Source organism: Mustela nivalis, assembly GCF_964662115.1.
Source record: "Mustela nivalis genome assembly, chromosome: 8".
Classification (NCBI taxonomy): Eukaryota; Metazoa; Chordata; class Mammalia; order Carnivora; family Mustelidae; genus Mustela; species Mustela nivalis.
Window position 1 is genome coordinate 127,266,575 of NC_139027.1, and position 18,960 is coordinate 127,285,534.

The 18,960-nt window shown below is 42.0% G+C and overlaps 1 protein-coding gene across 16 annotated transcripts in view; it reads right to left on the bottom strand.

Annotated features, from left to right (window-relative positions):
* PTPRT (protein tyrosine phosphatase receptor type T) overlaps positions 1–18,960 on the bottom strand; it is a 1,049,177-nt gene that overhangs the window by 119,950 nt on the left and 910,267 nt on the right. For 12 of the 16 annotated variants that reach the window (XM_082744638.1, XM_082744637.1, XM_082744651.1 and 9 more), the window contains one exon: positions 17,059–17,207. In XM_082744638.1, the coding sequence (XP_082600764.1) occupies positions 17,059–17,207 (149 nt within the window). Of the gene's footprint in view, positions 1–17,058; positions 17,215–18,960 lie in introns of all 16 variants that reach the window. The other 4 variants (XM_082744650.1, XM_082744648.1, XM_082744645.1 and 1 more) reach the window with 1 other exon arrangement.

The following is an 18,960-nucleotide window of genomic DNA, read 5'->3' on the forward strand; positions in this document are numbered from 1 at the left end:
TTGACACAGTGATTCATTCAATAAATACTGATCAAACATATATCATATGCCAAGTACTAGTCTCTACAGTGTAGACAAAAACAGGCACCATCTTTTCACTTGGGAGCTTACAGTCTAGTGAAGAAGGCAGACTAAACCAAAGAACTCTTCAATGAATAAACATTTGTGTACATGATACTTGTGATACATTCTGGGAAGGACTAGAACACAGTGCTAGTAGAAAAAAAAATGGTCATTGTTTAGATAGGTGATTGGGAAGCCCTCCTAAGTTGTCAGTTCATCACAGATCCAAAGGATAAATAGGGGCCAAACGATGAATGACAGCAAGAATATTCTGGGAAGAGAGAATAGAATTATGAAAGTCATGATGTTGGAAAATACTTAGTGTTTTCAAAGCATAGAAAGAAAATCAATATAATTGGATTATAGAGAGAAATCCGGACAGTGGCCAAAGATGAGACCAAAGTTACAGACAGGAATAAAATTATTCTGAACCTTGTAGCCCATGAGATATATTTTAGCTTCATCCTGGGAACAATGGGAAGCCAGTGTCAGGCTTTAGCTGAGCAGTGGCATGATGAAATTTGCATTTTTAAATTGCAGAACAGGCTAGGCAAGTAGCTATTTTATAAGTAAAGCATAATAATGATATTGAATTGTTAGGCAATCCTCTGCTGATGATAAATTTGAAAGGAGAGTGATGGGACAAAATAGGAAGGGTTACTGATGAGAGGGCCCAGGGACAATTTGTGACTGCATACATTTGCTAGAACATAGCTGGCTTAAGATTAGTGGAGGACCACATAGGTCTTCACTGTAGCAGCAGCAGAAGTGACTCCGCTAGTCTGGAATGACTCTCTACTTTCTGAGCCTCTGTCTCATCTGTAGATCTGAGGGAATTTCATCCTACCTAGATCAAAGGCCCTGAAGATGAAAGGGGTTTTCACCTTGGAAAAACTGAACTGACCCAATGAGATATTAGCTGAATAAGGATACTCATTTAAAAAACGAAACATGTCCAAGTATTTCAGGGCATCAAACTATCAAAATATTGATTGATCAAGAAAATATGGAGCAAGGAGGAAGTTCCTTCCAATCACTACTTCCGGATTTAACAGCAGTCCCAGGAATGGAATGTCACAGAGTATCCATGGGCTTACCACCTGCTTCACTACAATGAGTTGGTTACACTAGTTGGGTTGTAGTGACTATTAATTCTGTGATCAGGTATGTTTGGATGGGAGTGTGGGTATGGGTGAGAATGTAAAATAAAATTTCCATGGGCACCACTATTGTGTGCTGTCCCTTTCCTTGAATCTGATATATGCAGAGACAATACTTATTTTTTACTGGCCATATTAACTAGCAATCCAGTAACATTCTCCTCATTGTTGCTAGGATGATCTTTCAGAAATGAGACTCGGCCCTGCCCTTCCTCTTCTTAAGATCTGTGTTAGCTCCTTGCTGAGAACATAATAAATTTCCAACTTGCAGGTTTACAAGATGCTTTAAGGCATAGTCCTTGATTACCTTTCCCAGTTAGTATCCCACCACTTAACCTCATGGAGCTAATGCTCCAAAAGATCAGAACCCTCCTGATTACAAGTCCGAAAGAAGGGACTTCCTGAGCAAAGGGTCAGGGTTGGCTTGGCTTCAAGGACAACCAGCACCTTGAACAAAGACCCTAAGTTCTATCTTTGCTATTCACATTTTCTCTCGGGCCCTATGGAGAAGTTAACATAACTGATGTGTTTTAGACACTGTATTTTAGGGAATATATTTACACTTACAAGGAACTATACAAGAGAGCAAAATCTCTTTCTAGATTTTGAAAATCTTCAGAGATGCTGCTAGACCATGTGCTAGTAATGGAAGAGTTATCAACCTAACCAAGGTAGAAACTGGAGATGTAGAAAATATTCCTATGATTCTTGATTATACCAACCATGTAGGCTTTCTTACACCTTTGTACCCTTGTACAGAACAGTGAAGTGGTTTATCTCTAAGATTACCACCAATGATTCTTACCCTTCCTGTAGGCATATGCCATCTCCTTGATTGAGAGGTAGAGTCTGTTTCTCCACTCAGGCTGGCTGATGACTGGTTTTAATAATGGTAAGCCACAGAAGTGATGTTAGCCAGTTCTGGCCAGCAGAAGTGGTGCCTAGATTTTAAGAGGCTGGTATTCCTCCTTGGCTTTCTTGGAGCACTCACTCTGGGAGCACCAACCATCATGCAAGAAGTCTGATTGCCCTAAGTCTGCCATGCTAGAAGGGAGCCTAAGTAAGATGCACAGGGAGAGAGCAATGCCAGCTAGCCCGGATATTCTAATCATTTCAACCCAGGGGTCAGGTGTGCACATAAAAGAACTATTCGGGCATTCTATCCCTAGCAGATGCCACTTGAGGAAGAACTGAGGCCCCAGACATATGGGCCTCAGATAACTGTCCCAGTCATTTCCAGCCATTAAAGTCATTCCAGCTGTCTGTCTCCTCATTTTCATACAGACACAAGATATCCCTGCTGTGCCTTGCCCAAACTCCTGGCCCACGGAATTGTGAGCAAAATACAATGATTGTTGATTTAAGCCATTAAATGTTGACATGGCACGTTATAACAAACCAAAGAACAATGACACGTTTCTCCCTTTCTGTCTTGTCAAACTCATCCTTTAAAATTCAACTCCTCCATGTTTTCCAATAAGCTGATATAGCCTGAGAAGCCTAGCTCCACTTCCTACTGATATTCTCTGAACTCACTTTGCTTCTTCTTACCTAGTAAACTAACGTGGTCCAAACCTCTTCTTTTCACCTAGTAAGTGAGTCTCAATAACTGAAGAAACAGCTCATCTCCCCAAAACAAGGGGTGTAAAGAAGCCACCTCTTCATGACCATAGAAATTGGATCGACATAATAGGTGTCCGTTGTCTCCCAGAACCTTCCCAGGCAACTGATGTTCCCATGGCTGCTTGTGAGGCTATCTAGCCTGTGGAGAACCACAGTCTGTTGCTATGTCTGCTTCTTGTATTTACTACTGTTTTTGGCTTTTTCTGCTGGCAGAGCAGAAAGCAGTCCATCTGAGTTTTGCCCATATTTGTGTGTGGTCTGGAGACTGCCAACGGGTCTTCTTTCTTTTTCCTATGATTGGAGGAATGACTGTATCACATTCCCAGACCAGCCAATAGTTGACCACTTGGGGGATATTTTGAGTAGCAACTCCAAATTTTGCAGGAACTGTGAAAAGGGGCTTGTAAAATTCCTTTGGTGTTGGCAGACGAGGGATTGGTGGCAGGGGCTGGGAGACATATTAAGATCTGGATATCAACCAATTGGCAAAAAAAAAAAAAAAATCTTTGATTCCTTTGTCTGCATATACTCAATTCTGAATGCAGAAAACAAGACAATAGTGTATAGTGTCTGATGAACCAAGGTCTCTAAATATTCCTTTTTATTCTGACTTAGTATATAGGATTGCTTTGTCTAAGTCCTGTCTGTCTACACATCCGTCCAGTCATTTATCCATTCAACTAAATAAGCATTTTTTTTGGTATCAGTTCTTTGCCATACACCATGCTATGTGCTAGGGATACAATTATATGCAAAACATTAATGGTCCTCCTGTCTTGGAAGCTGGCATCTGTCAGAAGGGTTGGACCTTAAACAAACACATTCAGAAGATGAAGTCAGTGGTGAGAAGAAAGGGGAACAAAATTCTATGAAGCACCGAATAAAAGAATCCAATCTGGTCTGGGGAGAAAAGGGCTAGGAATGGAAGAAATCTGTGAGCTGAGATCTAAAGGAGTCAGTTAGGAAGAGTATGGGTCTAGTGAGATGAGGAGTTTGGAAAACATTTCTATTAAGTGCTAGAGAGTAAATAATTTAGGCTTTGTGGGCTAGATGGTCTCTGTATCCATCATTAAGGTCTACTGATACAGCACAAAGGCAGCTACATATTGACAGTTTGTAAACAAATAAGCATAGAAGTGTGCCAATAAAGCTTTATTTACCAAAAGAGAGAGCGGGCTGCATGTGGCCTATGGGCTATAGTTTGTGTCCCCTGCATGGGACAGAGCAATCGCATGGACAAAGGCCCTGGGGTAGAAGGAGTATAGAAGAGGTGAAGCACTGAGAGAAGAAGGTAATATGACCGGAGCTCATAGAGAAGGAGGCAGTAATATGTGACAGCTTGGGAGAGGTGGGCGAAGCAAGACCTGTATGTAAGGTAAGGATGAGAACTTTGGTTTGTAGCTTAAGAATAATCAGAAGCTGTAGAATTGTTTTAAGTCAGAGAAGGATGAGGCAGCATGTGCCAATTTGCATCTGCTCAGTTGTTGAGAAGAACATGGACTAGAGAACGACAGATGAATATGATGATTATTTAGGGCCTGTGGATCTTATTGAGGTAAGAGATGGTGGTAACTGGGACAAACATGGGGGAGAGTGGGTGTGGATGGGTTCTAGCTATATGGAAGGCTTAGAATAATCAAAACATGGTGTAGAACAGGTTGTTGAGGGTAAGGGAAAGGAACTCATCAAGATGAGTCTGTACTGTTTCTCCGCTGAATGTATCCTTAATGTTACATTGAATGCATCTCCACTTGCTTTGGTGCTAAGGAACTTATTTTCATTTCCAGCCTCCACATAATTAGGAAGTCCACTGGCATGGTTGGTGAGGTGAAAAGTAAATCACTTAAAGAGAGATGAAGCACATGGCTAATGGGCAGGGTGGCTTCCCTTCACCAGACCCCACTCTCCTTGCAGCTTCCCACGACTATCTCTACCAGAAGAATCATGCCAGATCACTGCGGTTTGCCATCCCTGTGGGCTTTTTAAGGGAAGAACTGCCTTTTTCTTGTTAATGTCACCAACACTTCGTATTCTGGTTGGGGGATCTCCTCACTTGAAATCTGTACACTCTAGAGGTAGGTATGGGTGAGATATATATTTGATGTAGTGTGGGTAGTTCTCTCAGTTGAGTCAGGAATATCTCACTAAAAGTCAGCCTGAATAACTAAACCTCATGACACCGTCCTCCAGAAATACGTAGGGCACCATAAAGAGAATAGTGAAGATGGTAATAATGATGGGGACAGACAGATTTTGCCTGTCCTTGGCCCTGATCTTTTCTTCCACTTCCTCAAATGCTCCCTTCTTTTTTTAAAATATAATTCTTTATTATGTTATATTAGTCATCATACAGTACATCATTAGTTTTTGATGTAGCGTTCCCTGATTCATTGTTTGCATTTAACCCCTAGTGCTCTATGCAATACATGCCCTCCTTAATACCCATCACTGGGGCTTACCCATCCCCTCACCAATCCCCCCGCAAAACCCTCAGTTTGATTGCCAGAGTCCATAGTCTCTCATGGTTCATCTCCCTCTCTGGTTTTCCCCCCTTCATTTTTCCCTTCCTTCTCTTAATGTCCTCCATGCTATTCCTTATGTTCCCCATATAAGTAAAACCATATGATAATTGTCTCTCTCTGTCTGACTTATTTCACTTAGCATAATGCTACTTCTTAAAGATGTTCCCTTTCCAAACCTCTACTTCTTGTTTATACCTCATACCTACTGCCCATCTCTTTGGCAAAAATTTTAGGTGGGCTCCTTGAACTGTGTGATGGATCCAACCCTACAACTACTCCTTCATCGACTTTCCAAGATATGTAGATCCACTCCCAACCCACTAACATATATCAGACCTCAGGTTCTTTCAATTTCTAATTTGAATCAGAAAATTCTACTTTGAATATTGAGATTCTATCATAATCCAGCCTAAGTAGAGAGCCATGAGGTCACCTAATCCATTAACTTCTTCACACACGCTGAGATCCATCTCAGAGTCCAGGTAGATGACCAGAACTTTCTGCATTTGTATCCCATTCACACAGTCCCCTTTATAGTCCCGTGTTTTGCCCCTCAGTTGTGACTGCTTTTCTATGGGTACTCCTAATATAGGAGTCCCGGTTCAACATTCTGGCTCTTCTTCCACTAACTTGCTAAAATGACCCAAGGCAATGTGTTTCATCTCAATGGGCCTCAGTTTCCTTATTCATGGCAAAATGTTCAATCACCTTGTGTATACAATGCAGCAAATATTTATATCTCTAGGCTGCACTCCTAGATGTAGCGTTCCATGATTCATTGTTTGCATTTAACACCTAGTGCTCTATGCAATACATGCCCTCCTTAATACCCTGGGCTCCAGGCCCACAGATTCAGCCTCCCAGGTGACATCTCTTCAGTGACTCAACAGCACCTCCAACCTAACCCTTCTAGATGTAAACTCCCCCTCTTCTGCTCCAAATCTGGCCTCTTCCTGTGCTCATGATCTCATTTAATGTCATCACCACCCACGTAGGCTGAGTATGAGCAGAAAAGAGAAGATTTTGGATTAAGCTCTGGGGTACTTCAATGGTTAGAAGATGGAAAAAAGAGGAGGAATGGATAACAAAGAAGGAGGAGAAATGGCTGGGGAGGAAGGAGAAATACCAGAAAAAGAAAAGTAAAGCAAAGAAAATGTTTCAATAAAGATGGGGTGCTGACAGGTCAATCATAGAAACCCAGATTCAAATCCAGACTCGACCTCTTGGTAGCTAGGTGCCCTCAAGCAAGTTAGTTTAATTCTCGGAGCCTCAGTTTCCCTAAAGTACCTCATAGAGTTGTTAAGAATACGAAATGAAGCATGTAAAGGGCTTTGTTCAGTAAGTACACATAAAATGTTAGCTAGGAGAATTATTATTTATGCTTTCAACTCATCAAGGCTGTAGCACTGAGCTGAGGGAAAACAAAACAAAAAAACCTGGCTTGAAAGCTTGGTTTATTCTGCTACCTAGCAACTATATATTTACATTTTCAACTTCACTTCTTTATCCCTGAGTACTTTAACAAGCACTTTCTAAGTGCCCTGTTGTAATTCAGGACTACCTAAGAGATACAGAGATCAATCTCTTTTCTTCTCAAGATGTAGTGGACTAGCATAAATTGCCAAAAGCAACATTAGCTTTGTAGATTTACTGAGGTCTCTTTGAGAAGGAACAGCTGGGCTAGCTCATGATGCAATTAAAGGTCTAGAGCTGAGGAAATGTTGTTCCTACTTATCTACAATGGAAAGCTGAATCGATACAAATGAAAGAGAATATTAGGCCAGGTTTCAACAACATCCAGAGCCTCCTAACACTGGGATCACTCTAATTCCCAACTAGGTTGCCCCTCCTGTAAAGTGAATTGAAGTAGGCTACAAATTGAAGACTCTTCTCAGTAGGTTCCAGCCATATCTCTGGCCATATGCTCTCAACACAGAATACACTGTATTCTAAGCCCCCTTTTCCGAGCCCACCACGATCTCTTTCCAAGCCTTTGTCCCTTCCACCAGGCACAATCTTTCTCTTCCACCTCTCTCAAGTTAAAATCCATTCTCTCACATCATATTGTCTAAGGCAGAATCAATCACTTATTGAGCCTATGATGAGTGTTCCTAGGGCACTAAGTACATCTTTTCTCTATCACTTATCATATTTTTTGAAATTAATCCACTTACAAGTCTCCCCTTGGAGGACAATAATATCCTTGAAGGCAGAGACCATGCCTTATTTATCTCTACAACCCCTACAGCACTTGGCATACAGTTGGTATTCAATGAATATTTAAAGGAACACCTCAGTTCCCATAACCAGGAGATGAAAAGCATAATTCAATTTGAGAAGATTCTGTTTGTGCAGAAATTGGATTGGGGGTCTACAGAAAATGTCTACAGAAGACAAAGCATTACTGACCATATTTCATTCATCCAAAGGAAGCAACTACCACTTCTAGCCCAGGTTCTTTTGCTGGTGACTCAATAAGTGACCTTAAGGGAACTCTCTGGGACTCAATTCTTCATCTTTAAGATGGGAAGCTTGGATCAGATGGTGTCTAAGCTAATTTTAGTTCGGATGGTCTATTATGTCCCTTTTTGAGTCTATGTCCTTCTCTGAAACTTGTGTTAGTTTAAGTCAGTGTTTGTGATAGACAGTTTGTCTACTTTTTCAAGGCCACTTAGATTTCCATTTCGCACTTCCAGGGAATAAATAATTCCATTCAACTCTGGGTTGCCAGGAATTAAATAAGTGTGTCCTTTAATCTGTCAGCCAAGTAGATGATTACAAAATATTCAATAATCCCTGTAAAATATTCAATAAAACTGGAGGTGGCAAGCTTGTAACATTCAATTTAATCTTGGAGCAACCAGAAAATATAATTGTCCTTGCAAACAGAATTTCGTGCATTTTTTTTTTTTTATTTCTCTTCATGATGTTCTGTTGAGCTCTTGGTTTCACTGTGTGACTCATGATTGCTTTTCCTTGTAAATTTCCACTGCTTCCATTCTCTTAGGTTGTTTGCTATTCTGAAAAAATGAGAGAAAGCTCCAGAGATTGTTGAGAAAGAATGCCTACAAATGGGGCACAGCTATAAATGGGTTTTAGCAACCTTAAGGCCCAGTACCTCCAAGTGGTAATGCCTTCTTGGTGCCTCCACCCTGGGATATGGGGAGCTTGTCTGTCTCCCCCAGTGTGCTGTAACTCTCCTATTATCAGAGACAACTTGGCACATAGAGAACAAGGCCCTTGGAGTCTGACAGTCCCAGGCTTTACCTGGAGCCAGTGACTCAAATTCGAGGGTGGATCGGCATCATCTGTAAGGCTTGTTAAAAACAGTGATGGCTGGGCCCCACCTGCAGAGCTTTGGGTTCAGTAGGTGTGGGTGGGGCCCACATGATGCTGATGCTTCTTATTTGGGGACCACACTCTGAGAACCGCACAATGACTCAGTACTCAGTATCTGGGGTCTTCAGTTTCTTTCTCTATAAAATAGGATGAGTAACACCTGTGGTTTAGTGGCAGGGTCTTGGCTGTAGGCACATCAGATCCTGGTTTCAGTTCCAGCTCTGCTGTATCAAGCTATGAGCCTTAGGCAAGTTCCTGTTGTTTAAACCTCAGTTTCCTCACTTGTAAATCATCAGGGACAACCACAACACTTATTTAATCTTCCCAACAAGATAATGCCTATAAAACACTCAGTTGGAAATAGGCATATAATTAATGTTCAATAGAGGGTAGCTCGTATTAATCATCATCATCATCATCTAATAATTAGTCCATCATCTAATAATTAGTCCATTAGTCCTCCAGACTGGGAGGATTAAGTGGACTTACTGGTTAACACAACAAGAAATAAAAAATACCTCAGTAGGCTGGGATAACAGGGTCAAATATAATGAGAAAATATAGCACAAAGGAAAGTCCTTTGTCTGGGCCCCCAAGATCATCTTTACTTGGGCTGAATGAAGTAGCCTTAGTTGGAAGCCATGAGCTCTGCATTAGGCAGATATGTGACGAACATCTGGAGGTTCACTCAAATGTGAGCAGTATATTCTGAACTCAGATTTGGAATCCAGAGTGAGGGTAATGGCAGGTCTCTAAACTTCCAATGACTAGACCTAATGCAGAGAATCACAGTCATCTTGGAGACCATGCACTCCATGGACATGGGCCAGATGAAGACAGAGGTGCCAATCGAGATTTTGAGCAGACCAGAAAATAGAAATGTATCCTAAATGAGACTGATGGCTGATGTGGGCTGCTCATCCCGAGGGAAGAAGATTCAGGGCATGCACACGGCCACAGTCCGACAGCATGTGGTGGGAAGTGGGTACTACAGGAAGAGAAAGACTGACTTCACTACCTTATGTGAGATCAGAGAGCAGACAAGGGCCAGCATGTGGTGGCTGACCGATATGTCCTTGGGTGCAAAAACAGGAATAAATGGATGGAAGTTACTTACATACAGCAGACTGCAGCTTAAAAGGAGAGAGAATTCACTACCAGAGGAATTGGAACCAGATGGGGCTCAGAGCTAGAAGATCTTCACTTGAGTTCCAGCTCCATCATTGGTTCTCTGATTCATACATTCAAACAAATACTCAGTATCAGATAGGGTATCAGATAGGCCAGAGAGTTTGGGTAGTTGTCAGGGTACACACTGATTGGCAGCCATGGACAGCCTAGGAGTCCATGCTTAGGACTTTAGCCTTTCCCTCAGAGGCTACAAGGACCCACTGAAGGGATTTAAGCAAAAGGGATTTAAGCAAAAGGGAAGGTCAGGTTGAAGTACTACAAAGATGGGACAGCAGAAATGTATTTAACTTTATTGGATTTAGGATTCCTTATGACACCAGGATAGAAATTCCTACCTGGTTGCGATGCTTTGAGAAGTAGAGATAATGCAGCATCTAGCAAAACGACTGTCCCAGTAGGTGACAAACAGAGAGAAGATATCATTAGCAATCTTTAATATCACACATAATCAAGGGCATAGCATCCCAAGAGAGGGTCACAGTCAGACCAGTTTTCCCAGAGACCCATTTCTCCAGCTGCCTCAATATCCTCCTGACAGGGGGAAGGACTCTTCCTAAGGAGTTAAAGGCAACTTCAGCCATTACCCTTTTAAAGTCATGATCTGTCTTCCCTATTTGAATCACTTTAGTTACATAACATGTCCCTAAAATAATCAGGTTAAAATTCTGCCTGGCGCTTCCTTCTGCCCGCCCCATCTCTGCCAAGCCATTCTGCAGGGTATCAAGCTTGGACATTCCCTGATGTACTCACAAGGACATCCTTTTAGGAGGTCTGTGGGCTGAAGGTCCCAGAGTACCATCAGGTTTCAGGATCACCCGTCTTCATCAGCAGCAAACATCTCTGAGGCCAGGGTAAACTCTGAGGTTACCGGGTATATTTTTGGTGACACGGGAGGTACAAAGTCAGGGGAAGAGTCCTGTGGCTCTTTTTGCAGGCTGTCATGCAGCCGTTGTTGGACTCTGCAAAAATCTTTGGTGTTGGAGCACCTGTTCCCCTCCTGAGCTGCGAGCTCTCTGTGCCTGGGGCCACCCCTTACTCTTCTATGTATCTGTCTAGAGCTTGGTCCAGGATCAGAAATGCCTGAGGTTGGGGACATCTGGTCTACAGTCCCACCTCCTGGAAAGCTCCCAGTGGGATGATTCCTACAGATCCTGCCTGTTAGAGCACCCACCGCACCCCCACCCCAGGCAGTTGCCTTCCTGTGGGCTCTTCAGTGGACAGAGGAACCAAGAGGAGGCGCTGTCCTCCCAGCCGGCAGGGCAATTCTCCTTAAATGTTAGAGGGAAGACAAAGACCGTCTGTAGTCCAGACCTCACTATGGATTCATCATGTGCCTTGAAGAAGATTTTTCAGTATCTCACAGCACCAGTTTCAACTGTAACATGGGTTTGATAATACACCACCGTAGAGGGCTCTGTGAGCTGGCTGGTCATGGGGAGAAGAGTGGTGCTCCCCCTTTCTCCTAGCTGTCAGCGGCTACCATTCATAGTCCAGGACGAAGTGCACTGGTTCTGCAGTCAGATAACCCTCTTTGGCTTCTAATCCCATCACCACTCTTTGTGGGTGCAACATTGGACTTATTTATTTCAGCTCTCTGAAACTCAGTTCCCTCATTAATGAAGTGGGAATATTATATAATTTATAGGCTTCCTACGAGACTTAAGACTGGGATGTATGCAATGCATATGGTCTAGTATATACTGGGCACCAATGAAAGTTACCTTCCTTTAGGTTTTTGCTACTAAAAAGCTCAGAACCAAATTGGAATGTGAAAGTTACCAGCCTGCATATTTAGATCACTTTTTAATATAATGCAATTACATTTTAATCCAACTTGATCTTGCTCTTGTCTTCATTTATGTGTTTCTGATCTTGATTATTTATTTCTCTTATTACTGTTTTACTGTAGGCACTTTTGCTGGCTATGTTCCCAAATTCTCTGCAGAGCTAGATGGATAGAATCAAACTGATGTCAGGAGAAATGGATCCTTAACATAACTCTGCAAATGCCGATGTGATTGGGGGATGGAGTCTCTCTGAACCTCAGTTTCCCTGTCTGTAGGATGGGGTTAATAAGAATAACCTACAAACTATCTTATGATGCATGAATAAAGATTTTTGTCTCCAGCATTTTGCAAAAGGACCTTTGAAAATTATGAAAAACTTGGTAAAAACACTTCTTATATACAAGACACTACTTTGTGCATGCCTCAGAAGGCAAACTGTGTATGTTCTGCTTGTAAGGGGCAAGGGTTTAATGATTTCCTTGGAACAGGTGACATCTAAGGAAGGACAAGGTGAAAATGACTGCATGAAGCCACCATATTCCTATTCCAGATCCCTGGCATTAGACATCTTGAGACCAGGACCCTGTGGCTCCAAGGAGGCTCTCCAGCCAGGCTCTTGTCTTTGTTTTTTGTATTGTTTTGTTTTTATTTTTGTTTTTTCCATACTTGATTTTTATTATTATTATTTTTTTATAAACATATAATATATTTTTATCCCCAGGGGTACAGGTCTGTGAATCGCCAGGTTCTTGTCTTTGTTTTAACCTGTTCTTGGAGGCCTGAGTGACACATATACCAGACCACCATCTTCTGTAAAGCCCCCCAGGCCCCAATAAAGATAAGACTCCCTGCTTTCCTTTCTGAGTCTCTCAGACGCTCTGTACCTTCACTGTCTCTGCTTTCACCTCCTGCTGATTTGTGCTTGATTTCTAGCCTGTGCACAGCTAGGGACCTTCGTGACTGGTCCTGCAGAACCCCCTCTGGGTCCTCGGACCTGGCCCGCCAGCATCACTATCATAGAAATTCAACAGGGATTTGTTTTGAAGCACTTTGATTTGAACTGAAATGAACACGGACAAGATGACACCAGGAACAAAAGAGATAAAAAAGAAGATGTAAGCACAGATATAAAAAGATAGCATCAGAAGAAAGACCTGGAAAATTATCCCAGCGAGCAAGATTTCAGGAAAAAAACAAAAAACAAAAAAACAACAATCAGGTATACAGGGCGATAAGATCAAAATGAGATTACTTAATAAAACCCAGCATTTCTTCAAACCGAAGACAATCCACATTGTTTGTCCTTGAAATGTGGCGTGCCCTCCTTTCTCAAGACTGCCGCAGCCCTCTGAAGCCAGGCCCAGCGCTGACAGCGCCCTATCACCCTTGCAGCCCCGAGGTCATTGTTCCCGTACAAAATCCAGAGGCTTGCCTGAATGGCTGCTGCACAACTTAGCAGTCATTTGGAATAGAAAGCCCCAGAACATCAACGTATGTAGGGAGAAGGGGAGTTTAAATTAAGCAAGAGTCCACCTGTTCAATAATGAAATAATTGCTCAGGGCACATTCTTCTGTAATCTTTTCTGATGTGACATGTATTCTCGGGCTCTGCCTTTCTCAGTGCATCCTCAACATTTGCAAAGCATCTCAGGGCCTCCTAAAGCCGATGCAGAAGCCAGGCAGTCACTTCCCTAATGCCGCGAAAATAGATTCAATTTTACATACATCAGGGTGATTTCAGAAGCAATTTCTACATCTCTAGTGTAAGCATTACTTACATTTTTCCCCCTCAAATCTCATCCCAGTGGTTCCACAGGGCATTTTAAAAGGTACCTGATGCATTCCAGGGCATTAAAAAGAATCCCCAGAGCGTGTTTGTGGCTATAGCCTGAGGACACCAGATGCATAGATAGAGTCCTGAAATAGTCAGGGATGCAAACAAATGCAAAATTTCTTAACAATTGAGTATAATGCCAGTTCAATTTTTTCCCCTGTCTTTCTAAAAGCAATATCATTAAAATGTATATACATGTATATCTGTCTATATATGTCTTTGCCTATGTACATATGGATATGTCTGTGTTTGTATGTATAAATCACACATGCATATGAGTCATTTGGAAATATTGTCTCTCTTTACTCTGAAGATGTCTAATTAGATTCTGTTGGACAGCTTTCCTCTTCCTCTCTGGCTGGCCAATCTACCTGAGTTGTAAGGTGCTTTCTTGTAAGTTTTAGCCCAAGGGGAAAACAGTGGTGATGTTTCCCCTTGAAATCCAAGAAACTGGTATTACCCAGGTTTTCCCTTGAAATGAGAAAGCTCAAGATCAAATACCTATAATTTTGAGGGTATGTAGCTATGACTATAATATTTTTGGATTTCAGTCTTCCCAGGGCATTTCTACAAATGGAAAAAAGATGTGCACAAGAATCTGGCCTATCCAGGAAAGGTTTTGGGTGAATGGGTATCACTTGGCCAGGATGTTCTATCAGCTAGACTCACAGTAGAACTTCCTGGCCCCTGGGCCCAAAGCAGGAGAATCCGTGAGAGATTAAATCAGGCAGAGACTCTCAGGAAGCTCTGGACTTAAGGAAAAGCCCATTTCTCTGTCAACACCCTGTCTGCTTCTCCTGGCCATCTATGCCACTCTGCCCTTTCCTCAGTCCTGAGGGAAAGTATGAATCCCGGTGATTCATCTGTGTTGAGAAAATAAAACGCACTGGATTTGTGGGGAGGCAGACTACAAACTTGCTCTGCTCTCTGAGGAAAACGGAAGTTAAATATTTGCTCATGAAATAATCAGTATGCGATGTTAGATTTTGTCTTTAAAGTCATCACGCAATCTTAAGAAGTGCGCAGACTCAGCATGGCCAACGACGGGCAACGGGACAGCATCTGTCTCCTGAAACAGCGCAAAAGGAGGGTAGACGATGCCACTGAGGTCGCATTTTTGCTGACACGTTAACCTGAATGTGATCACGATGCACAAAATCAGATTAATCTGGATTGTGCCACATCCTATGGGACCACTGGCCTAGACTTTTAAAAGATGTCAGGACCCTGGAAGAAAAATTAAAGGCGGGAGGGCCATTCCAGGTGGAAGGTGATAGAGAGACACGATGACCAAGTATAATGTGAGCCCCTTGACGGGACCCTGGACTGAAACAACAGCCACAGCCACAGCAACCAACGCTTGGGGGCCCCTGAGGAAATTCAACTGTAGACCGGTGTATCAGATACTGAAATAAGGTTACATTTCTTGTGTGAGATAATTTTATAGTGGTTATGTTGAAGAGCTCTCCTAGTTCTTAGGAAGCACTTGCTGAATTCTCTGGAGATACAGTGTCATGATGTCTACAAGCTACTTCTAAATGGCTCAGAAAAATCACTATATATATATATATATATATATAGACATGCTCACTAATTACTCACACACACTCTCTCCATGTGTGTTTGTGTGTGTGTATATCTCTATATCTCTCTACATATAATAGATATTATATATATATTATATAAAATATATATGTATGTATACATACACATATATGCATATATGTAGCATATGTGTGTATGTATATATGTATACACACATATATACATATGTGTATACATATATACATATATACATATATATATACAAAATCACATTTTATATATATATATATATAGACATGCTCACTAATTACTCACACACGATCTCTCCATATGTGTATACATATATATGTGTATACATATATACATATGTGTATACATATATATGTGTATACATATGTATATACATATGTATATATATACATATATATGTGTATGTATACATACATATATATTTTATATAATATATATATAATATCTATTATATGTAGAGAGATATAGAGATATACACACACACAAACACACATGGAGAGAGTGTGTGTGAGTAATTAGTGAGTCTAGGGACAAGGTATACGAGTATTCATTTTACTATTTTTTCAACCTTTTTATAGGTTTAAAACTAATTTCTTTCCTCGGGCAGCATGTCAATATTTGAAAACGGCTATCACTCCCCTCAGAGTTCAGGGTTCTTAACCAGTGTGCCTGCAAGAACTGTCTAAATGACTTTTACAAAATCCACATCCCACTTTACCCGTCATCTTCCTCCCCCTCTTCCCTCAGGAGATTTCGATTGAGTGGGTCAGGTGCACAGCCTACATATTTCTTTGAAAACTTTCTCAGATGGGTTCTGTGTTGGACCTGACGTTAGCAATCATGGGTCTGCATTAGCCTCAGAACCTGGACCCATCGGGAATTAGCCAAGTCCCTCTGAAAAGGTCAGCCAATTGCATGGACCTTTGGATGCCTTAATCTACAAAATGGGGCCAATCATACAAAGTATCTTACAGGGTGTGGAGAGGACAAAGATGGTCAATAAATATTTCTTTCTTTTTTCCTTCATTTTCTCACGATCCCTCACCATGCCCAAATTGACCCTGTCTATGTCACTTTTACAAATTATGGTTTCTTCCATTCGTCACTGATGCAGTGTGTGGAGGACATTTGTCTATGCTCATATTTTTTAGAGTTTCTGAATTTCCCTAATCTGGAGCAGAGGCTGTGGGATCAAGCATTTCTAATAAAACTAGGAAAAAGACTAGCTTAATGAAAAATGAGTTAGCTCATTTTTAGCTCTCTTGAGTCTGACCACCAAGGTAGCTTTGAATGTTGCCAGTTCTGAGGTTCTCCTCTGGACTAGGGTTCGCCCTAAAATCTTAGCCACTTCTATTGGCTTGGGATCCTGTATCCACTCTGCATGAGGGCTCAGGGGCTCTTGACTGAACACTACTTGGAACACTGGCTCTGCGTTGGACCCGGCCAGGGTTGGGGGGTCTGGCTTGCAGGTCTGGATGTGTTACTCATCAGCTATGGAACACTGGAGAACTTGCTTCTCTGAGCCTCAGTTTCCTAAGCACTTAAAATATAAACCATTATAATCAATGATGCACCTACCTTACATAGTTTATATGAAACACTGTTTTGAAAACTGTATTCAATTCAGTATGGCATGTTTTTCTCGTTATGGGCGTAACCATGTCCTCTTTTTTTAGGAAAAAAAAAAAGAAACCCCAAAACTGTTAATAGTTTTGTTAACAAGCAGTTAAGATGGTCTGCTCCCATTTCCATCTGCTTTGGGGGACAGTCTTAAATCCTTCTTTCCCCTCGAGATGGGCTGCTTCAAGTCTCTGCCAAGGAGAACCTTCATCCTTGGAACATCCCAGGAAAGCATCCTGAGCCCATGCCCTATAGCATCTAACCACTGTGAGGGGTCCGTAGCAGAGGTATCAGGGTCAAGCTGGACCATGGGCATTCCCTTACACTTAATTGGCTCAACTTACTGAATCCATTAACATCCTGAGAGCTAGAGGAGAAGCCTTCATCGTTGCGGCTGGTGCTGAGCTTGGTGGTGGGTTTGTCGGCTGAGGCCACAGGTCCCATCTCCCTCTGGGCTCCACTCTGTGTCTCCTTCTGCTTCTTGGCCAGCTTCCTTTGGGACATGTGCAAGGGGAAAAAATCACAGTTAGATGGTTTCAGTTGTTTTAAAGGATTGGGAAGACCAGATTGCTCTTCTTTCCCACTCATCATCCTCAACTCCTGAACCTGTTTCATTCTCCAGAAACAGTCATGGTGGGTCCTCCAATGCCAAGGTGGAATAAGCCTAAGACCTCCTGAAATCATTAATGGCTTTCCTTTACTCAGAAATATGAGACTTAACCTGGCTCATTTCCAACAACAGGTATGTTCTTTACTTGAACTTAAAATGGGAAATCAATGAGACTTGGGTGATGCTTCCCTTGCTCTCCTTCCAAAGCGGGGGAAGAGATCAGATGGATCTTTCTGTTCCTAGGGCTCTGAATGAGATTCACAATGGAGAACTAAGAGACTAAGATTACAAAATAACACACCAACCAATGGTAGACTGAAGTAGGGTCTGCTGGTTGGTGAAGGGTAAGGCTGCGGGTGGGGGTAGTCAGCCTTGTAGATCAAAGGAGAAAACTGAAAGGTGAACTGGATGACTAACTATTCCCATAGGAATAAAAGATCCTCAGAACCAGGTGGTGTTCATAATAATACTAGCTTAAAGCAGTGGTTCCCAAACTCGGGTATAAATTAGAATCATTTCAAGAGCTGATAAAAGGACACAGACGCCCTAACTCATAAAGGCAGGGTAGAGGTGAGGTCAGTGTGTGGTCACCTAGTTCCCTAGATCATTCTGACATCATCCACTGGAGGTTAGAATCATTGGCTTTGTCCAGGAAGACCTGGGTTCATATCCCATCTCACCATCACCATCTCGCCATCCCATGACCCTAGCAAATTCTTTAACCTCTTCAAATTCTGAACTCATCCTCTATGTACAGGGGGAAACAACTGGGCCAGCGCCCCAGGGTCATGATGATTAAATGAGAGCAAGTGTGAAACACATCGAGCACAGTTCCAAGCACACAGAGAACATTCAACACGTGGCAACTGCTCTTCTTGCTTTTATGGTATCCCTACTGGTCCAACCTCATTCCGGGAGACCCACTGCGAAATCCCTAGATATCAAGTGGTAGAGATTTTGACACCTTCTGTAGCAGCTGATGGGTTAAAAAGCTCTTTATATGGATTTCAAATCTAACTCCCTTTAATGTTAACTGATTGTACTGAGATCTTTAGAAATACAAGAACATGGCTAATACCTCTTGCATGTAGCAATTCTTCAAATATTTCTAAAAACCAACAAGGTTCCTCTGAGATTTCCCCACATTTCTGATTCTAAATATAGTTATTTTGTTCCTGTGATGTGGAAGGTGATGGGCACATTAAATATCTTTGGGGTAAATTCTTCCAGGTCTGCTGCCCCATTTTGCACAGGTCTTGGCTTCAATTTCAAACTTGGTCACTCCTACCTCAGCACAAAAACAACAGGTCTCTCAGAGAAATCAAATTCAGCACCATATAAAAAATAATTTTCCAAAATGGAGCCTGTCTGGTCACAAAATAGGCTGTTCAAGAGGTAATGATCTCCCTATCAGAGGAGGTATGATACAAAACAATAATCCCAGACCTAGAAGTATTTTTTAATTAAATATTTTATTTATTTGACAGAGAGAGACACAGAAAGGGAGGGAAACCAAGGAGGGGGAGTGGGAGAGGGAGAAGAAGGCTTCTCACTGAGCAGGGAGCCCGATACGGGGCTCGATCCCAGAACCCTGGGATCATGACCTGAGCTGAAGGCAGATGCTTAATGACTGAGC